We start from the raw sequence: 23708 nt of genomic DNA on the forward strand, positions 1-23708 counted from the left end.
GTGTTTTCAATGAGACTCAATTTTGGGCCCACATAAAAGAGTGGCTGCTTTATAAGTGCACTGTAAAATTTGATCCTGCCGAGTGAAACAATGTGAGCGTAATGGTGGAGTCGTAAAGGCCTCCATCAACGTCTCGGAGCTTGTTCTGTTCTAGTGAGGGAGTGCGCTACGTCTCACAGCGAGGGGAATGTTTGTACTATCTATAATTAGCCTAAAAGAGCTAGACGGAAATCATGACTAACCAATGTTTAAACTCAAAATTGAAATCCAGACTGTGGCGGTTCTGGTTTGAATGACTCCTTGGGAAGACAGCGCCCCCATCCCTCCATTCAATAAATTTTTTTCTTATCATACATGTACGACAGTCCATGATTTTATTTATTTTTTATTTTTTTATTACCTCTCACTCTACATATTCTTGTAGTGCAACATTTAAACTAGGCCTAATTAGCATTAATGAAATGGTTAATCACTATTTTAAGGTTCTAACGCGGCAGTATCCCCGGGGAGACTGGGATGTGTGTGCAGCAGTGGACATTTGTAGCGGCTGTAAAGGCTCTAAAACACCACAAGCTTCACAAACTTTTATCAGGGCATCTGAACCGCCGTTTAGTGTCACTTTTCAGTAACCTTGCTGACTGGAACTGCTATATATTTTTTCTGTAAGATGAATACAGCCAATACCATACGGACCTTTATAGAAAACAAGTAAATGCTTTTTTATTTTTTATTTTTTGAGTTTTTTTTTACATAGATGAAATGCCACTGTTAAAATGAGGTTAAAATGAGTGCTGTTGAGTTTAATGAACAGGGTTAGCTACAGTGTAATTTGAAGGTGAGGTGTGGGTGGACCTGAAGTGTTGCATTCTGTTATTTATTTATTCCAGTTCATATTTTTTACAATAGTGTACATTCAGAATACTTTTTGGGGGGTAATGGTTTCAGTATTATCATTTATCGTGTATATTTATGTCAATGATATATCTCACAAAACATGTTATCATGACAGGCCTAGGTGTAGGACTTTGAAAACAAGGAGGAGCGCCAACACCACACTCATGCAACAACAAATGTTTTTTGAGTACTGGCAAAAACAAAATATGCATGACTGAAACACAACTACAGAATCAGAATTTCATGATTATAAGCGTTATACCCTTTTTTTTTTTTTTTTTTGGCTACTTTGTATGTTTTATATGCAATCAGAAGACATCAAATATATAAAGTAAGATATATGGAATTATTTAGTAAAGAAAAAAGTTAATTAACTCTAACTAAATGAACTAAATTTAAAAAAAAAATATTTTATATTCAAATTTTCAAAGTAGCCACACTTTGCTTTATTGAAAAAAAGCAAAGTGTTATTAAAAAAATGCAAAGAGTTATTAATTTATTTTTTCCTTTACTACATAATTCCATAAATCTTACTTCATATATTTGATGTATTTTGTATGTATCTAAAATGTAGAAAGTAGTAAACTGAACCAGAGGGTATGTGTATATTCTTAAGTAGTCTTTAGTCTTTATAACTATTTATCTGAAACTGTGAATACATTTGTGCCACAAATTCAAACACAATAGTGGAATTAACTGAAGAATTAGACCCATATCACAACTGGAGATCCACACAACTAGACTTCACCAGGCCTTTGTCGCGGTCATGGTCCCGATCCAATCCGGACCAGTTTGGCTCAGTTTAATAGTGTCCTTTTCCATGGAGCAGCCTTTGATTGTGTTCCATCAGCCCGCGTCTGAATAAGACTGGACCCCATTCAAACGTCCCAATGAAGCCTGCTCACACATGAAATAAGGCTATTGTCCCAGGACTGTCTCTAAGGCTCACATTCTGCCCCTGTACCCCACTGCACTGGTTTTGTCAGACGGGTGTAAAACAAAACTGTGAGAGCCTTCTGTGTGGTCAGTTAGAGTGAATTTCCAACATTTCTATCTCGGAAAGGAGAGGAAAAGTGTCTTAACAGGGTCTTAACATATAAACTTTCATGTCGAAACAGCAGTATCGTCCATTCTGTACTGAAAGATGGTTTAATATTTCATTGACACTTCTTGCCTCTATAGAGTTACATGGAGCATTGTAACTTCAAAGGCTGTTTCCTCAAACTGCATTTCCCCCATAGGGACATAAGGATCACCCCTTAAAGTACCACCTACACACACCAAAATCTCTAATCTTGTACTTAACAATATTTTGACGAAATGTACAGAAGGATTTTTAAAATATCTAATTCCAATACTGATTTATTCAAGTTTTAACTCCAATAATTAGGTGAATTCTGAATTTTTATGCACATTTTTAGTCTGATCTAGTTTACTCAAATACTAAGATATCCAAAATCCCCAAATCAGAAATAGTTTTAGTGTCTAATGTCAATAAAAAAGAAGCTCTTTCCATTCTTCTATTTTCAATCTCCTAAAAATGGTAAATTTTGGCCATTTTTACACATAAAACGCCTTATTTTTATATGACACTGTATAATGAAAAACTTGTAATACATTTATATAAGTAAACTACAGGAGAAGTTTCAAATTGATATATTTAAATTTAAGATTTGTTCCTGTTCACCTGCAGTGTATCGTCTTAATGTCCTTGTTGTGACACTGCTAAACACATTCTTAATTATTCATAGAAAGATTCAAAATGTCATTGTTTAACAGAGATATTAATGAATATTTTGTGTTTACTGTTACAGACACCACACCACCGTCGCCCACATCTACACCTAAGAAAGAGGCGGAGGAAGCCAACAGGGGTACGTGACTTTGGACTCAAACATCATTCACCTTTTTTTATTTTATTTTTTTATGCAATACAAAGACAGTACATACCTGACCAATACAGTACAAGGAGGAGGTGCAGAAGCAGTAGCAACAATACAACTATCAGCAGTAGTGGTTTATAGTAGTAATAAATATAACAGTACTAGCTTTGTTGGGCAGTTTCGCTTTCACTTGAGTTGTACAATTACTTTTATATTCAGTAAACGTAAGGGGTGGGAAAATATTGACCAAAAGGAAAACTGTATTATTTTTGTCTCGATCACAAAACCAAACAATATTTCAGCAACCCATAATACACAAACAGTGAATTAAATTAAACAGTTTACGCAGACACTGGAGGCGAGGTGGATTAATTGTATTGCCCAAGGACACAATGACAGCATTTATCTGTGGGAGCTGGAATCGCACCGCCAACCTGTGGGTCAGTGGATCTGACCAAGCAACCAATGATGTTTGAGGTTCCAGTCACCAACCTTCAGATCAGTGGGCAAACGCTTTACCAGCTGAGCTATTGTTACCCCAAGTTTCAGTTATATATTTTTTTTAATTTATATTCTAATTTTGCATACACCCAAGACTTTTGATCAGATCCACTTTGTATATATTCCCCATCTCTTGTATATTATTACCAGTAGTGCTAATAATGCTCGTTTTGTGACATTAGACATACTATTTAAACAGTTTTTCTTTTATGCTGTTTTATTATGTATTAGACTTTATTATCTGGGGACGAGTATCCTTTTCCTTGCGTATAGATTTTTGTGAACAGCTCAACAGCGGGTCACCTAATCTGAGCAGTTCTACGGGGAAATGAATACAAGATGAAGCTGTGTTCCTTAAAGAATGTTTTCTTGGAGGTAAACTTGTTTAAGAAGCCATTATCTGGCCATTCTGCCGTTTCAGCCTCTTTGGATGTGTAATATTGAAACAATTATAGGCTTGTGTGATAGGATGGACCGGAGATAATTAGATTCTACACTGGAGGCTGTTGGTAGGCAATTAAAATGGCACACCATCCATTTGTCTCCCGGCCTTAAGGTTGTAGGGCATTTTTAAAGATAGCAGTCGTGGTTGTTTTCAGCAGCGACGTGGGTTTCTGACCGGATTGTGTAGCTTGACTTGATAGCACAGTCACTTAAAGAATGTCAATACAATCAGGTTAAAAAATGCACTACCTGATTTGTGTCCTTAGTATATGAGAGAAACTAATTATGCAGTCAATAGAACGGCATAATAGAAGTCACGCTTGAAAAATAGACTTTAAGATCTGTATATGGGGTATAACTAAGCATTTTAAACTGAAGATTCGAGAAGGGACTGAGTGTTTGAACTAAATATCAAATCCTGTTCAGTTACTTCAGTTACTTCTATTTACTTCACATAATAATTTGTCCTATCAGTGGTTAGTGCAGTATAATCAATGGAAGCAATAAAACTAGTAAAAATTGATAGAAGTATAGTATTATTACCAGTAGTAGAGACAAGCTTCCTTTAATTAAAAAAGTTACAAAAATGGTTTATGTTTTTTTTGTTGTTTTTTTTTGTTTTTTGATGAATTATGAAAATGAATAATAAATAATACCAGTACTCTTGTAACTAATACATACATTTTATAGTACAGTGTACCCATAGACTGTATAAAGAAGTGGACTAAGTGAGTGTGACGTCACCCATAGCATTCGGCTTCAGTCAAATGGGACGAATTTGGAGCAGAATTTGATATTTGGAATTCTGAATCTCCAAATGGTATGGCATGCTTTTATTTGAACAGGGACAGTGCATGACATTACATTGACCTTAAAAAAACAGGAAAGATTTTTGGTGCCAGGTTATAGTTAAAGTACTAATTTCCACCTGTTGTCCCTGGACAGGCTGATGTTTAGTAAAAATAAGTTTGGTGTAGATGGATGAAAGACCTGTAAACATATGGTACATACATCTAATACAACACATCTCGCCCCTCAAATACGCCATTTCTAAAATTCAGTTCACACACACACACACACCCCCACACACACCCACACACACACACATCCATACCGAATTACTCACACACAATCAGTTTCAGATATACACATCCTCTTTCTTTCACACACATTCACTAATTGGTGCAAATTTGCTTTGATATTAGCCATTTCTTTGTCACATGTGCACACTTTAGAAAATTTGCACATGTTATAATCTCATTTGCAAACTATTCCACTGACTCGAGCAACAATAAAGAAAGCCGATTTAGCAAAAGAGGTCCTACGTTTTGGAATGCTGCACTCTCCTCTAGAGGTCGCCCTAGTGACTCAAGTTGTTTTTTCTGAGCTTAGTGAGACAAACCTAAGGGGACGACTAGTTTAAATAGTAGATAAATACCTAAATAAAAATACCAGGATCATGTAGAGCGGGTTAATACAGATATTTTAAAACCAAAATGACGCGCCTGACAATAGCAGTTACAGAGAGAGTGGTGACAGTTTTTCAATAGAAGGTGAATTGGAGCCAGAAGCCCATTCATGCTCACTTCCTATTTGGAACGCAGTGGCTAGCAGCTTAGCTTTCTATATACACAGTCTATGAGTATACCAAATAAGAATAATAATAAGAAACATACACAGAAAAGCATTATAAAAGACTAAATAAGTTTATTAGTAGCCCTAAAACTAACCACAAGAAGTTCTCCTCTGCTGTTTGGATGTACAGTACCTTCCAGTAATCCTTTGCAGTAATTCAATAAGATTCACAAATTCAATCAGGAGCATTAGCAGGGCATAAGTATTTTGTAATAATCTTTATAAATCCTAATTTATCAGGCCCGCCAGCTTAATAGTAACTAATCCATTCACAAAAGGCCTTGGCACAGCTCCGCAGCCTGGGAACAGTCAGTCCTTGAGACAACCTCTCTCTCAGGAAGGCAATGAAATGATTTTGTTGCAGTAGTTGTATTGTAAAGGTTAGGTCTGCGATGGAGAACGGATTAATCACTCAGATGTCAGATATCAGCGCGCACGGGAAATACGAGCCAGTTACACCACACTGATATTCTTGGTTCATTTAATAATTAGAAGGTTAAACGTTTGTTAATATATGGTTTTGGCTGGGGTAAAAGATTTTTGAATAATAGTTGTGACCGTAGCAGTTGCCTTATACTACAAAAAGCTAATAAAAGTGCTGTTTCTTATTTGGTGAAGTTATAAATGGTTGGGGTCTTTAAGCTTAAGCACTAATTTTAAAATGCAGTTGTTGACAGATTTAGGTAGAGATAGATCGATGTATTGGCGATAGATCAGACCGATATTTGGCCTTTTTAGCGTATCTGCTATCGGCCTTCCAACACAGGCCAATATTTTGTTTTGGTCGATCTGCTGCCTAAAAGTACACACAAAGCTTTATATTAATTGGCCGGAGTTTGTAGTAATTTTAAATGACATAATTTGGGGAAAATAATCAAAATTGGCCCAAAAGTATTGCCACAAAAGCACTGGTCCAAGGGTATTGCCACAAAAGTATCGACCCAAGAGTATTGGCCCAAGAGTATCGCCACAAAAGGATCGCCACAAAAGTATCAGCCCAAGAGTATCGCCACAAAAGTATCAGCCCAAGAGTATTGCCAGAAAACTATTGTCACAAAAGTATCGGCCCGGTACTATTTCCACAAGAGTATCGCCACAAGAGTATTGCCACAAAAATATTGGCTCAAATTATCAGCAGAGTTTATGGGCGATGGATTACAATGATATTTTGGAACCAAGAGAATTTGATTAAATAGAAGGTTAAACATTTGTAAATACAGGACTCTGATTGTGGTAAAAGACACTGCAGTAATGGTTTTGACAGTAGCACTATTAGTAGTCCAAGAACACAATAAGTGATATTTGTAGTGTTTTATACAGTAAAAAACAGTGTTATTGTTGAAGCGCTGATAATTATTTTAAGATGCTGTAGTCGACATTTTTCAGAACATTTGCGCAGGTAAATTAGCACCTTTCTAGTTTTAACATTTTGCTGACAGCCAACCTAACAGGCAATTCACAAGTTATCAGTCAGTCAACAAAATTCTGAAACTAGGACAGTGCATTAGCGATATGATCCAATATAAAACAATAAAAGATTCTAGTAAATACCGTGGGCATATCCTCATGGTGGACATGGCAGGTGATGAGGATATTTATAGACAGTGTAGGATGTTGTATGCTCAGGAAAATACCAGAAGTGAGGAAAAGTCGTGACTTGGACTGAAGTCACTATTTTTCTGACTTGAAACTCGACTTAATAAAATGGACTAAGACTTGGGACTCGATTTGGACTTGATGCTCAAAAAAACTGGTTTTAGATACTTAGATACTTTACTTTTGGTGCTTAATTTTAAAGAAGCAAACTGGAACATGCCCCTTCCTTTTTCTGTATTTGTTATTAGCGATGAAACAGTAATTGAAATACTGTGATACTGTATTGTCAAATGTCTTACAATGATGGAAGCTGTAACTATAAATTGGATTATACTCTTTTGCTTAAATGGATTGCTTTGTTCTAACAGTTAAAAACAGAGGGAACTGCATAGACCATTTTCCTTTGCTCCATTTCAATGCAGACTACATGAAGAAATAACTGTTATTAAATAAGACTACTTTTAAATTAAATTTTAAGTTTTAGTATTATGACAGTAATGATTCACACTAAGGTCTTTTCAAGGCATTTAAAAATGAAAAAGTAGCATGAGATTTAGATACTGTTATTTCCCTATTTGTTATGATGACTTTTTAAAAGTAGTGCCATTTATTTTATAAAATAGCTTGTATTTTTGCAGTTTAAATGCTTTTTAAAGACTTGAAATGACTCAACGCAAAGGACTTGGACTCGACTTGGACTTGTGAGCCCCTGACTCAGGACTTGACTTGGACTTGACTTGGATTTGATTTGGATTTGACTTGGACTTGCCCATCTTTCACTCGGGACTTGACTTGGACTTGACTTGGATTTGACTTGGATTTGACTTGGACTTGCCCGTCTTTGACTCGGGATTTGACTTGGACTTGCCCGTCTTTGACTCGGCACTTGCCCTGGACTTGCCCGTCTTTGACTCGGCACTTGCCCTGGACTTGCCCGTCTTTGACTCGGGACTTGCCCTGGACTTGTCCGTCTTTGACTCGGGACTTGCCCTGGACTTGTCCGTCTTTGACTCGGGACTTGCCCTGGACTTGCCCGTCTTTGACTCGGGACTTGCCCTGGACTTGTCCGTCTTTGACTCGGGATTTGACTTGGACTTGCCCATCTTTGACTCGGCACTTGCCCTGGACTTGTCCGTCTTTGACTCGGGATTTGACTTGGACTTGACTTGGATTTGACTTGGATTTGACTTGGATTTGACTTGGACTTGCCCGTCTTTGACTCGGGACTTGCCCTGGACTTGTCCGTCTTTGACTCGGGACTTGAGTTGGACTTGCCCGTCCTTGACTCGGGACTTGACTTGGACTTGCCTGTCCTTGATTGGGGAACAAACGTATGACTTGGCCTCACCTCTGACAAATACTCTTATGTGCAAGTTTGAAGGAAACATGCCAAAATACATCTGGTTGTTTATTTTCTGAACTCAAGGGCTACTGCAGACTGTAACCAACACCAAAACAAGAGCAAACAGCAGCAGTCTCCACTCAGTAGTGCCAGTCTCCAAAACAGACCAGTAACTGACGAATAGTGTCTCTTTGTGGGTGCTCTTAATGAGGCCGTGATGGATTAGTGCGACTGAGATGTTTGTTACTGCACAAGTGAACATTTTACAAGCTGTACGAAGAACTTTAAAGGTCCTATATTATGCAAAATTGACTCCTTAAAAACATAACTAGATTGCATTTTGTTTCATTCACACATGTTTGAGTAATCCTGAATTATTAGTTTGTCTACACCTCCAAATTTCAAAATGCTCTGTTCCACCTTGTGATGTAATGAAGGGTTTTTTTTTTTTTTTTTGTTTTTTTGTTGTTTTTTTTTTGTTTAGGTTGATAGTTACTTTTCACCTTTTGTTCAGTAGAGATTGGCAATTCCGGGCCTGAAATTATCCAAATGATTCTAGTGAAGGTGTATGAAGTTTAAAACACAGAGAAACATTTCCTGCATTAGCACATGACATCACAAGGTGAAACAGAGTGTTTTCAGTTTGAGAGGAGAACTCATCTTAAATACCCAGGGTTTGTGTGTTAAACATGTGTGAATGAAACAAAACACAACTCCAGGTCTGTTTTTGATGAGGAAACACCATTATAACATAGATCAGAAAATATTGCAATATGGACCCTTTAACGTTTTATTTGCAGGGTGAATTAGTCCAAAAATTAAGTAATTATGTCACTCACAAATATAACATTCAGTGTAATAGGCTTCAGTCCAAGATGTGGAGACAAATGACAAATGCATAAAAAAATGAAGTATTGCTGGGAAAAGTTTTAGCTGAATGTATATTTTTGTACTTCTTTGACCATTCTCTTGACGAAACCTCCGTCTCTCTGAATCAGGTCACCTACTTGGACTAAAACCATTAAAGGACTTTGTATCAGTGCAGTGTATGTGTCAATACTGCTCAGTGTGATCCATCACTGTCTCTGCTTCTCTGAGGGGAGGCACTTTCTCACTCCCCCCGGCCCCGCTCACCCTTTTAACTCCATGGTTGAAGGAGGAGGAGTCCTTAAAAGCTTTCAGTGTGTTGTTTGCCAGTGATAAGTACAGCAGACACAGGTAATTGTAGATCTGTGCCTCCTCTCTCTGAATGGGGACCGTACAGTTGAGCTCAAGCTAAACATGGTGTTGACACAGAAAAATATTGTAGTTATTTGTGTGGGAAAACCAGCAATGGGAAAGATGTATGCTTTTTTTAAAATGTTTTATAAGGAAATTATTTTCTGTTTGCTTAATTCAATTACAACATCACTGCGTAACATGTCACTTTCTAATGGAATTATAAAACAACACTTTGGAACATTCTCCACTGAGATACATTTTATGCCTACTGTCACATAATATAGCCAATGTTTGTCAGTACACAAAACATCCAAAATAAAAAAAAACAAAACAAACAAACATGCCATTATTTCAGTTTCTTTTTTGGGTAAGTGGTAGGGCTTTAATTATAGAACAGATATTTTGTGCAGTCCATTGCCTTATAGTCTGTCTCATTCATCTTTATTTAGGTAATTAGTAATAGTAAAAACATAATTATTCAACTGTTGTGCCTTGATGAGATTGGATTTTGGAATATTGTGGTGTCTTGGGAATTTATTTTTATGTTACAACCAAAATACAGGGTGGCCCAAAAGTCACTGACACTTTAAAATTTTCAATATCTCCTATAATTCTTAAGTTATACTCACCAAATTTTAGCAGTAGGTAAACTGAACCTTCTGAGATTTTTGGCAATACTGTATATGGGGTTATAATTATTCACTCACAATTGAACTTATCACTACTTAAACTAGGGGAAGTAAAAATTACCTAATTAAAAAATAATGTTTTTTAAGTGTCCACCATTTTCGGTTTGGCCCTGAATAGCTCGATCCAACACACTTTAATTGTCAGTGACTATATAGAGCTAGATTTTATGTAATGGATCATCAGTCTGTTCTGCATGAAAAGGATGTGCCGACTCTCGTAAATGGTCACATTGTAGGTCCGTGGATCGAGAGCGGGATTCGAACTGCCAACCTTCGGATCCGTGGACAAACATTGAGCTGAACTGTACTGACCTGAGCTAGCGTCGCCCCTGTAGTCTGTTTTGTAGCAATAGCCAAGTACTCAATCCTATTATTAGACATTGATTTTGCTGAACCACTGCTGAATGTGGCCACCGGTAAAATTGGTAACCTGTCAGAGAGGAAAAGCAATAACCTGAATTATGCATTGAATTTATGTTCCCATTGATCCATGGTAACATATTCTGATAAAGTGTAGTTAACTCATAATTTTGTGTTTTGCTGAGTCCAAATCAAAGAGACAAACCTTTTAAAATATTTCAACAAAACTCTTCCTCAAATATATCTAATCCTATTTTGTATTTGCGCAAAGTCAGATTAACTACCCAGGGTGACATGTGTAGTGTGATGTAATCCACATGAAACACAAGCGCGGTGCTGAGATACAGTGCTCCCAGCTACGCACTGTAAAAAAATGCCCTGGCTTTTAAGGAGTGCCGTGCGAGCTAGAAAAAAAATAAAAAATAGAAGAAATCTGGCAGTGTGGAGTACAGCACACCTGAACTGGCAACGTACCTTATACAGTCCATTATTAGATATCAGATTGGCATTTTAAAGATTAGAAGATGTCGCGTTGGACTGTAAAAACTACACATTTCAAGCCAGGAATCAATATCTGAGTTGAAGAGAGTTTTTGTCTTGGCATGAGCTTCTGGGACTGGCCCAAGCAAAGCAGGACATGGTTGGTGATGGACGAGATCAGATTAATAATAACGCACGAGGACAGACGCGGAGCTATCTACCCAACATGTCGGCTTTTAACAGGGACTCCCATCATGCATCAGTCACCATTTCCCAGCGCTAGACACACACACATCTCACATGCAAAAGGTCTCGGTCATTCCTGAAACCCCTTTCTACACTACACAGGTCTCATTAATCTTTTAGCTAGCTGTAGGCTGTGTTTTTTTGGCCAACATTTGTATAGTGTTGTAGTATTTTGAATTTAAATCGTACATATATCTGAGTGAAAAAAAGTACAAGTTTGCATTATTTTACTTCATAAATAAATAAGTGAATGAGGCGATTTGTACAAGTACGCAAACTGGACACAATGTTACATATCAGTTTTTATTGTGTATAGCGTTCAAGCATAAACACACTGATATATAAAAAAAAAATGCAAGGATTAGCCAACAGTAAGGTCAAAGGTCAAGGTTTGTTTAAATTAGAACAGTTGTATATAAGAAAAAATACCTGTGTGGTCTATAGTCGTCGTAAAAATACACAATAATTAATCTGTTCTACAAACCTATATAAAAAATTCATTAACATCTAGCATAACGCCCCCTGCAGTGAGAGGCTGGTCACGCAACTAGGACACAAGGAAAAGTCTGAATATCAGCTCCTGAATACTTTATGCCCTTGTGATACCGTAACCCTCAATTTGTTGTGGCCATAAATAAAATATGTAGTACACGTGTAGGAGATAGTGGTCTTATGTGAGGGAGGAAGAGGACGACTCCAAACTGGGCCAGACGAGCACTTAAACACAGACTTTTCATTGATGTGGGTGGAAAACTAGCCATGCACTGTAAAATATATCAGTTTAAATTCAGCTTGAATAAACTGAAGGAACGTTTCAGCTTCAAATGATGACAGAAAAAATTGTAAAATGAACAGAAATGATGAGATCTGTCTATTAACTAATAATAATATAACTTAATAATGTTTATAAGTCGTTAATACGCACAGTGGATTTTTACATTGTTTTTCATCCTTTTAAATATATTATTGTTACTAAATCCTAAATTACTCAAGTTGGCCGTATCACCATTATGTGGCAATAAACACTGATTATTTTACTGTATTTATTTATAATTTTATTTTATTATTATTATTATTATTATTATTTTATATATATAATTATTGCTTATTAATACAGTTAGAATAGGAATAAAACACTTGCAAACATACATCTACATTGCACAATTTCACTTATTTAATGTTAACAATATCACCTTACCTTACTTTACCAATAGCTACTATTTATTTTTACAGTGCACAGAGAGTGAGGGTCTGGGGGTTGGACTTTGGACTGAAATGTGTCAGATTTATTGTGAGGACAGAAGTAGTGAAAAGTTTGCATTAATGCTGTGACCATGCTGCCACCTGCTGGTCACGTCATGTACAATTCCTTCTTTACTGCTCTTCTTTCTAACTGAATCCAGACCTTTTTTTTCCCCCCCCTCATAAAATCATGTCCACTGACGTCCACTATGCTCCCTGTGCAAGCTTTACCACAAATTGAATACTGCCCACATTCAATAGTCCAAAACCATGTGATCACATAACAGGGAGGAAATTGCATTCAGCCTGTGGTCGTATCTGATATATTGTTGTTTAGGATCACTTTAGACAGACAACAAGCCGTGCATAATTTTACAGTGCTGTGGAAAGGTTAAAGGGGTGGTCTTGGGACAGAAAGATTTGTCCTCTAAATGCATTTTCCCTCAATACCGTATTCACTTCAGCTCGCTCCAAATGTCACTCATGATTAATCGTAAGAATTGCTATCTACTGCATGTCACCAGCAGTCTGCTTGATGGACACAGCTACTTGAGTCTAGCACTTCGCACTGGTACAACTGGCCTTTTTCCCAGTTAATAGAGGCTGGCATTTTTATTGTTCTGAGTGCTGGAGCAAAATTGCATAGATATGAAAAAATGGCTTCTCTCGGCAGCTTGTTAAAAAAGCAATTATAGCGGCCGCACAATAGCCATTGTCAAACATGTTCTCTTATTGGTGTCATGGCTTTCATTTACTCAATTTGTCCTAAATGTCACTGTCTGTCTGCGTGTGTGTGCGTGTATGTGCGTGTATGTGTGTGTGTTATATATGACGTATGGATGAACGTACTTTTAATGGTACAATTTAAACATGAGTCTATACAGGCAAATTGAATGTGTAAGACGCCTTTGAAGGACAGGCTCTTAAAATGCAAAGTCCCAACTGATTTAGGGACTTTGGTGCTCGTTTATGTCACATGTGTCACTTCTAAGCTTCTTAAAGGGTTTATGTATTTGGTTTAGAGAATACAGCATATAAAGCCAATAGTATAACAGGATAAGGAGCAGAATGGAAGTGATATAAACTGATACTCAAAAGTTACCACTGGTTTGATGGTTAAGGGACTGGAAATCTAACATTGTTGCTAAATAATAATTGATTTAGTTGATATTAACCACAGAGAAAAGTAGAATCCATTATTTTTCATATATATTACATTAGAATATTTTAAAAAGGCTTCTGTCAACCCCAACCTCATATGTCCAAACTTTGAAAAAAGTCCCAGTGACCTCTTTAATTCCTTATATTTTATTATCATTATTATTATGATAAAAAAAAAAAAATAAAAAAAATAAATCCTAAAATTCTACAACACTGCGTTTCAAAATTGGCATAACGTTAGGTACTTTTACAAAAGAATTGTGTTGTGAAATTGTAGAATTCATTTATTTCTATTATATTTCTGCAAAACGTCCTAAAATTCAGTTTCAATTTTTCATACAGAGAGCAATTTTAGGAATAAAAAGAAATTTGGTCAGATAGTATCTTGCTTCAGTCTAATACAACTGAACAGTGTGAAAACTACTGAATCCATTGTACCTGAGAAACTTAACACAGGCAGTTTGAAGAATTTGAGTCACGTAGGAACAATAACAACTCTGTGACTACTTTCCACATCTTCCTCAAACACGGTGATACTGGAACACCATTTCCAAATCACTCAGTACTCATTTAACCTTCTGTATTTACTTTTTTTCAGTATTTCAACATGACCGTACATGTGTGTGTTTCTACAGGTGCAGATGAAGCCGGTGATGAAGAGGAGGACACCAACGGTACTGTCCCTCTATGGACCATTAGCATACGAGCTTTAGCCCCGCGGCTCGAGTCCTGCTTCCTCATGTCATTTGTCATAAAAAATTGAAATTTCCATTCGCTCCAGTCCACCAGCTTTCTCTGTCTCTCCCTCTGTAGACCGACCACGAAAAGTTCTCTTATCACAGACGCGGGGAACAAAGAAATCCTTCAATTATGTATGGCTTTAGAAGTGGCATTCTTTTTCCTCTTCTTTCCACTCATTTAATTTATGCATGTCTTTGCGGTTCCATTGCTCTCGTACTGCGCTACAGAGACAAAGCCCAAAGACAGAAAAACGAGAGGGTTTTTTGAGGTGATATTTAAATGCGTCACCAGCGCTGAACTCTGCCTGTTTTCAATGCCCTATGTGGTTGTTTGTTCGCAGATGCAGAGGCCAACGCGGACGTGGATATGATGAGCCAAACCCAAGGTACAGTAGTACACAGACAGCGGTGTAGTCATGCATAAGAGAATACAGAGGAGGATTATGGGTAATGGTCCATGCATGAGGAGGCACGACGCCGTCTAGTCGTCACAGGTCCGCCCCCCGGTTATGAAGACGTATGACTGACATGGTTCTGTAGCGTTTTATTCAAAGATATTCAGGCTGTAATAGCAGTTGTAGGTGGTAGTTGTATTGGAAGTAGCGGTAGTAGGACTCGTAGTAGGTTTAGTGGAGGTTTTAGTAGGAGCTGTAGTGGTGGTTGTGATTGGAGGAGTGGTAGGAGTAGTACGTGAGAAACTCTAGGGTTAGGAGAAGCGTCAAGTAGTAGCAATAGTAGTAGTAGTGCTGGTCATGGCAATCATAGTGGTAGTAGTAGCACATGAGAAACCTTGTGGTTAGGAGAAGCCTCAAGTAGTAGTAGTAGCAGCAGCAATAGCAGCAGCAGCAGCAGCAGTAGTAGTAGCAGCAGCAGAATTTGCAGTAGTTGTTGTAGTATTTGTTGTAGTAGTGGTGGTGGTGGTGATAGTTGTAGTCGTAGTAGTAGTACATGAGAAAACCTGGGGTTAGGAGAAGCCTCAAGCAGTAGTAGCAGTAGTACCAGCAATAGTAGTTGTACAACTTATAATTGTTGTAATATTATTATTATTGTTAATATTAGTAGTAGTGGTAGTAGTGCTTGTCACAATAGTTGTAGTGGTAGTAGTAGCAAATGAGGAACCCTGAGGTTAGGAGAAGCCTTAAGTAGTAGTAGTAGTAGTAGTAGTAGTAGTAGAAGCAGTAGTTGTAGTAGTTGTTGGTGATGTAGTAGTTGTTATAGTAGAACTTGGAGCAGTTGTAGCAGTCATAGTGGTAGTAGTAACAGCATATGAGAAACCATGTGGTTTGGAGAAGCCTCAAGAAGTAGTAGGAAGTACCAGTCATAGTTGTAGTAGTGGAATTGTTGTAGTTGCAGTTGTAGTAGTTGTTGTATGTAGTAGGAGTTGTTATAGTAGTAGAACTTGTAGCAGTTGTTGTAGGAGTTGTAGTAGTTGTGGTGGCCATGGTAGTCATAGTGGTAGTAGTAGCACATAAGAAACCCTGTGGTTAGTAGAAACCTCAAGTAGAAGTAGTAGTAGTTGTAGCAGCAGCAGCAGCAGCAGCAGCAGCAGCAGTAGTAACAACAGCAGTAACAGCAGTAATCTGCATCCATCACTAGTTACTCTGTTTTGTCTCAAAACTACAAAAATATTTTGGATAAATAGATTTGGTTGAGTCACAAAAAAGAGTAGTTATTTTTTTCATCTACATTAAATAAATAATATAAAACTAGAGGTAAAAGTGTGTTATAAGAGTAACATTATATATAGTAATGTGTTGTAGAAGTAATTGAGGTTGTTGTAGTACAAGTATAGTAGTTGTTGTAGATACTTTCCTGTTACAAATAGATATAGTTAATAGTCCCTGCCCTCTCCCCCTCACCACGATAACTAACTTCCACATCTCTAATGCGTCCGTGCAGACTGCTGCTGCTAAAGACTTTAACTCTCCGATGTGCTGTCAGTTTGAAGTGAATGGACTTGTGCGAGTGTTACAAAGGGCCTAGCCATTAACTTTAAGCTAGCACTATTTTTCTCTTTCAAGTATCCTCCGCGCTGCTGCTATATAATTAAGAATCCCCGCATTTGCATATTGCCAGTGAGCAGCACCATGCCTCTCTCTTATGTTTATTCAAATCTCGTCCCATTGACAACCATTTGCCAGAAACGCTCAGAGCATGAACTTTTGGGTGGTTATTTTGTACTAAACTTGTATAAAATGCAAAACTGGGATCTAGGCCAAAGCTTAGAAATGCAATTTGTCTCTCATAGGATATAAACAAAATGGTATATCAGCCAGTGAAAGTGGATATGTATCTATTTGAAAACACCTGCAGGCCAAATTGACAGCAAATTCATTTTTATGTTTCGCTGCTATAGATCAATATGTTGTTCAGTTACGCAGCTTAAAATCTTGTCAGTGTGAAGATCAGACAAGCTACTTCCTCCAAGTTTTCAAAGTTAATCCAGAAAAAGTTGAGACTTGGGCTGAACTGGACTCATTCAATTCCAGAATTAAAGAAAAAACAACTTGTATTTCAATTTGATTTCAAACAAGCGTCAGTCCGGGAAAGATAAATTTATGTCTTTCTTATTGTCCCAACATTTTCAATATTGAGTTTGTGAAAAGTGTGCTGCTACCTTTTCACAATCAGAATAACTTTTATAATAGAATTCACAAACTGGGAAGGTGCTTCGGCGGTGTGGTGCAAGATAAAACAATAAAAAACTACCACTACTACTATACTACTACTACTACTGCAACAACTGCTACTGCTATTACAACAACTGGTACTACTATTATTAGATCTGATAATGGCACAGTTAAAAATAAGGTAAATCAAAATATACAGTATTGGCAAGTAGATTTATTATGGTTCAAATAGGTTGTTTCAAGGCCCTATATTATGCAAAACTGACTCTTTAGTCGTCCTCAAAAACAAACCAGGAGTTGTAAAAGATGAATTTTAATCTGTCAACTGGACAAATCATTGTAAGAGTGAGGCAGTGAGGTAGGAGGAGGCAATGTCCACCAGCAATCAGACCAGAACTGAAGAAGCGGCTTGGATGAACAGCGAAACGTCTTCACTCCTACAACGATTTGTCCAGTTGACAGATTTAAACTTCGTCTTTTGTTATAGATTAGACCTGGATGACCGAGAGATTACACAGATACCTGGACTGTGTATTAAACATGTGTGAATGGAATAAAACACAACTCCAGGTATGTTTTTGATGAGGAAACAACATTATAATGTAGATGAAAATATAATGTGATATGGGCGCTTTAAAGTGACAGTTGTTCTGAAGTGTTCAAAAGTCCAATGGCAAAGGGGAAGAAACTTTTTTCCTTTTGATATTTACACAGGCTCCACCTTGCCAGAAGCCATTGCCATAAATCCATGCATTTCAAATTGCCTATGAATCTTCAAATGTTTATAAAAGGTGGCATTTCTGACATTTTAGTTCCTCTTTTCTCGCCGTCTCCCTGTCTCTCAAACAGCAAATAGAGCAACCTGTTAGCATAGAAACGTTCCCTCGAGTTTCCTGTCTGCGCTGTAATGAACTATTGGGCTTCAACTATGTTTTGGAGAATTTGATGTGATAACTTTGACTCCCAGTGCCTCTTTGAATCTTTCGTCGTGTCCTGATTTGAACGTTTTCTGCCGACAGATGAAGAAATGGGCGCTGATGAACCAAACCCAGAGGAAAACCAGGAACAAGATGTGAAGCAAGGCAAAGGCAAAGATGCAAGCGCTGGAAATAACAAAGATGAAGACACAGATGCGGCTAAAAGCCAAGAGAAAGGTATTTATTTTGACACCATGATACACACTGATCGGATATAGTGTTATGAACATGGATTGGACAAACAGGAGGCATTTTCTAATTTTTTTTTCTTTTTATACACCTGGCATGAATGGGAAATATATCTGCCAGAAAGCCATTTGTTTTGGCATTTTAGAAATAGGTAAAATGTGTAACGATTGAAATACAGTTTGCAGGAAAATGAAAGCTAAAACTAGCAACAAAACTAGATACTCCTGTAGTAAATTAACGGAAATAGTACCACGTGGTAAAATTAAAGAAAGTAGCTCAGTTGGTGTGGAGTTTTTGTCCACTGACCCGAAGGTTGGCAGTTCGAATCCCGCTCTCAACATAAACATCATTGGTAGAGCGGTCACATCCACTGACCCACAAGCTGGCAGTGCGATTCCAGCTCCCACAGATGAATGCTGTCGTTGTGTCCTTGGGCAAAACACTTAACCCACCTCGCCCCCGGTGTCTGTGTACACTGGTGTATGAATGAAGTGGTTGTTTCATGTAAATCTGTAAATCTGTCTTGAAGGAGGAAAAGAACTATGTAAAAATCTGACCATTTACCATTTTTGTGTTAAAATGATATTGTTTTCAAAAACCATTGTGGTTTAAATAAGTCTTTCTATCAAAATTAAGTTTTACATGTTATTATCATGACTACTATAATGATACTAATGCTCTGATATAACAGCTATATCTCCACAACTGCAGCCTTATAGTGGTTGGTATGAAAAATGTATTGTTGTGAACCAATGATATTTGACATGTTACTGTAGCTTAAACTAGGGGTAGAAAGAAACATGATTTTCAAATTTTGAGCCTTCATTAAGTTTTGTTTGTTTGGGGTTTTTTTTTCACAATCATGCAGTTAGTATATTGTTTTTAAGAGGTAACTAAAGACATGTACTTCTTATGAGAGTCCACATTATAGTTGGTTGGTTTTATGATGATTATTTGTGATTATTTATGTTTATTTGTGTGATTTTTTTTATTTTTGTTATTCTGAAAAGCACTTTGAATTACTTTTTGTACGAATTGTGCAATATAAATAAACTTCCCTTGCCTTGGTTAAATCCATCTGTTATTCACTCAGAGGATGACAGACTGGAGGTGGGACATTGGTGGGGAAAAAGTGTTTATATTGTTAGCATATAGCTGCGTTAAAAGAAGAATCAGTGAATCAAAACACGACAATTCCACCATAACGCTTAGCCCAAGCTCAAATTGCCAAGTTGATCTGCTATAAAGATGTAAAACATATTGCACAAAGAAAGAAATGCATCATCATATTGACAATTTTCTTAAGCATATGTGAACGATGTTTCAGATACATGCAGAATGAAGGAAAATTATTTGTTCCGCAATTGTAGGTTTGCTGGATGTTTTTAGATTAGCTTGTTTCCACTCTCTTTGTATCGCTTTCTCGACATCAAATAGATCTATGTAAATGTGCAAAGCAAGTGAAAGAAGATAGGAGCCCATGATGTGAGCAGCGTAACATATCAGGCATGTAATATCGACTGAGAATTCAAAGCACGCAGCCTACAGCCTTAAACAACCATGACGACTTGGCGTGTTTGGCTTCTTCTTTCTTTTATAGTGTAATATAATGCCCATGTATGTATCAATTGTGAACTATTTGAATATTTTTCAGCCAAGGAAGAGGAGACTGAAGGAAAACCAGACCAGGAGGCAGAGGGTGATGTGGAGATGAATACGCAGACGCTAACTGTAGAGATGGAAGGTAAGATCGGTGTGTTTATGTGCGGTTGTGTTGTCAGAGTCAGTGTGAAAGATGTAGTTACTGGAACAAACCAAAGTAGATTTCATGTATTTCTGTTTAATTTATGGGAGTTTGCGGAAATTTCAGTAAGAGACCAAATTATTACTTTTGGTGTGACTCGAAATCATGTGCGTACATCTCATGGGCACAGTTTTCTATGTGACCTCTCTCTGTTTTGAGCGATTTTTGAAGGACTTTTTCCCATTCATATGCTATGAACAGTCCCATTTTTACCAGTATTTATTTTTATGTACACTATAAGAGCTTTGTGAATAAGTGGAAAGCGAATTTACTCCAGAACTGAAAATATTGTCAGCTAAATTGTGTTCAAATTAGATTCAACTTTTTTCTTCCAAATGTGCCTATTTGAGTAAATTGGAACTTGGTTAATCTGTTTCCGCAGAGTAGGTCATTAGTTTGATAAAGAGACTGACTAAATAGTTTTTTCTTAATGGGCGCTGTCTGTTATGTTTTAGCTTATGTAGAGATGTACTGAACTGGTTTTAGTGCAATTTTCAGATGTCAAATGTTGCCGCGTTTGAGCTCACATTTATCAGCTATAATCAGGCACGCATATACCACACAACTATATTTCAACCCCCAATATATTGTTACTTAAGTGTTATTTAAGTGAACTGACAGCCAACACAAACACGTTCCCGGTTAACACTTATCAGGTTTGTTCATGCAGAGTGTGAAACTACAGGCACCAGCTATAGCTACGTCACTTGCAGTAAACTCGGCACCTACTACATGCACTGAATACACTTATTACTTTGGCATTCATTTAGAAACAATTACCATAACAACAGATATATGTAAATTAAGATTAAAAAACTTAAAACATATACAAGAACAAGGAATCAACATGATTTATCACTCAAGTACACATTAAAAAGCAATAAGCAAGGAAATATATATACAGTTTTCAGATTTATTGAAGACAAGATGGCGGTCGTGAGGCTTGCCACGGTACAAGATTCTGATTTATAAGTATGAAGTATCATCAGTAACAAATGCAACACTAAATAGGTCCATGCCACTTTTGTAAATTCTTTAACTATTAGAACTTATTGCCAGTACATCCTCCTGTAGCTAGGTACTACTTCAAACTGGTTGGGTTATTTTTTTGGATATATGGTACAATTTGAGCCGTACAAGGTTGAATTAAAATCTTCTATAACTCATTACAGATGCATGTGATATCTTAAATTTAGAATTGGTTTTGTGGTTTACACCAGCTCTTGAGTTACTGTGTCGTTGTTATTGGTTTCAGTATTATTGTTTGTCATCTATATTTACTTCTTCCATTTACACTGCCTGGTCAAAAACAAGTTGCCACCAAATAAAAAGGTCAAACACTGTAATATTTTTGTTGGACCGCTGTGGCATTGTTTCCATAAGCTTCTGCATTGTCACAAGATTTATTTCCATCCAGTGTTGCATTTATTTTTCAGCAACATCTTGCATTGATGATGGTTGAGTCTGACGCTGCACAAATCCTTCTCCAGCACATCCCAAAGATTCTCAATGGGGTTAAGTTCTGGACTCTGTGGTGGCCAATCCATGTGTGAAAATGATGTCTCATGCTCCCTGAACCACTCTTTCACAATTTGAGCCCGATGAATCCTGGAGTTGTCATCTTGGAATATGCCCGTGCCATCAGGGAAAAAAAAAAATGTATGGAATAACCTGGTCATTCAGTATATTCAGGTGTCAGCTGACCTCATTCTTTGAGCACAGACTGTTGCTGAACCTAGACCTGACCAACTGCAGTAACCCCAACCTATTTTGCTTAGGTGGCGACTTTTTTTTGGGCCAGGCAGCGTATTACACACTTCAAAATTTGTTATCATGACAGGCCTAGCTGTAACTTTCTTTATTGCCATAATGATCTTACTCAACTCACAAAAGTACCAGTGAACAGATAGAAGAAGCTGCCAAAAATGATCTTTGCTTTAGACTTCATACAAATGAAAATAAAGTCCAATTGCTTACTAAAAAGGCGCATTCAGCAAGTTCGTAACACTAATAAATTGAATCTAAACAACCTTACACAATGCATTTTCCATAAATTCCCATTCTCATTCTGAAGCAGCCTCTCCACTCAAATGAGCCTGATAATGAATCCTGCCATTATTCACCGCAGCCCTCTGTCCAGGACCTGCTCCTATTTACGTTCCCGCTGACCACACGGGACATGGGGCTTTATTTCTCTCCATTTATTCAGTGGCAGTGATTAAACTCGCTCTGTGTGTGGAGGAGTCAAGGGTAGATCTGTGCGCCGCCTCTCCATCGCCGCGGCAACACAAAGGGTCTAAGTCACTCCCTCACCTCCATTTCACTTTCTCTGAGTGACATTCAATTAATTTAGGCGGAGACTCGGTATTCCAGATAGATGCCTGCGAGATAGACCTCTCCATCCCGCTCTGAAAAGCCGTTGGAATAGGCCATCCAAAGCTCGGCAGCCTCTCCATCAGGAAAGCTTCAGTCCAGCCTGTTGATTGTGTCCTGCTTTGCCCTGCCCTGTCTGTCACTACCTCTGGGTTACCACAGTCCGCCTTTGTCAGCTGTAAACACTGGTGTCACTTCGGATCGTCTGCAGATTGCATTTTGTGTGCAGGATTGTGGGCACAGACCGGCTCGGATATTGAATCTCAAGTCAGCCTTCCGTGACCAGTTATTCACGAAACTCAATGAATCCCAAGCCAATAGCCTTTATTAAAAATAATAACTGTAATCAGGCTGGTGAGGCGCAGACAGGGAGGTTAAATATGCGTCATTGTGAGGAGTAATAATAAACAGGCTGATTACAATGGGAGGAATGAGAAACAGGGCAGATGAATGCAATGTCCACCTGGTACACCTGCTGTGCCATTGTGTGCGTTGGATGATCAGTTTGACCAGCTATGGAAGCAATATTTGAAACCACAAATAACCTTTGATTTGTGTATTGTCATTTTGAGTTCCTAGCCATAATAAAGACATATTGTTGTGCTAGAACCAGGCATCCATTTTAATAGTAAAAGGCCCATTGACTTCCTGTTCAAAACTAGAACAGTCTCAGTTTTTTCACAGTGGAATTTCAGTATAACAAGCAATAGATTTTCAAATACATGTTTTTATTGTTTTAGCATTCACATATATGACCCGGACTGTGACTCTTTTAAATAACCACAAGTAATTGCAAGGACATGGGAGGAGACAGGGGGCAGGTGAAAACATGAGCACTCAAACCACAATTACACGACAATACAGGATTATCACATGCATGAATCAATATAAATCCAATTGCAAGCTATATAATATGTTTTCTTTTTGCCTCAATCAAGCGCAATCAAATTGTCACTTACCTCAGTTGTTACTGTAGATGTTAGCTGCAGATCCTATAAATAATTCAATTGTAGTTGTTATAATGTGTTACCAAACTTTCTTAGAATTGGTGTGTGTTGCATAAGTTCCTGATCATACTCTTTGTGTTTTTCATGTCTTTCATAACATGCCCCTAACTTCTTAGCAGCTATCACAATTTCAAGTGTAAGTGTGGTCTCAGTTCTCCACACCATCACAGTAAGAAGTCATAGGATCAAGCCCCCGAGGGAGAGGTCGCGACATCATACACGTTAATAATGTTAGCAGATGTGTGATAGGGCTGTCTCAGCAGTCTTCTCAAATACCGCTGCATTGACACTTTG

The 23708-nt window shown here is 37.6% G+C and overlaps 1 protein-coding gene across 2 annotated transcripts in view; it reads left to right on the forward strand.

Moving 5' to 3' along the window:
- The window catches only part of macrod2 (mono-ADP ribosylhydrolase 2), a 595671-nt gene that overhangs the window by 524524 nt on the left and 47439 nt on the right, over positions 1–23708 (forward strand). For both annotated transcript variants that reach the window (XM_033979597.2, XM_055227511.1), the window contains exons 11-15: positions 2709–2768; positions 14330–14368; positions 14776–14820; positions 18084–18218; positions 19885–19974. In XM_033979597.2, coding sequence (XP_033835488.1) covers positions 2709–2768; positions 14330–14368; positions 14776–14820; positions 18084–18218; positions 19885–19974 — 369 coding nt within the window. The remainder of the gene's footprint in view (positions 1–2708; positions 2769–14329; positions 14369–14775; positions 14821–18083; positions 18219–19884; positions 19975–23708) is intronic.

This window comes from Periophthalmus magnuspinnatus, chromosome 15 (assembly GCF_009829125.3).
Source record: "Periophthalmus magnuspinnatus isolate fPerMag1 chromosome 15, fPerMag1.2.pri, whole genome shotgun sequence".
NCBI classification, from domain to species: Eukaryota; Metazoa; Chordata; class Actinopteri; order Gobiiformes; family Gobiidae; genus Periophthalmus; species Periophthalmus magnuspinnatus.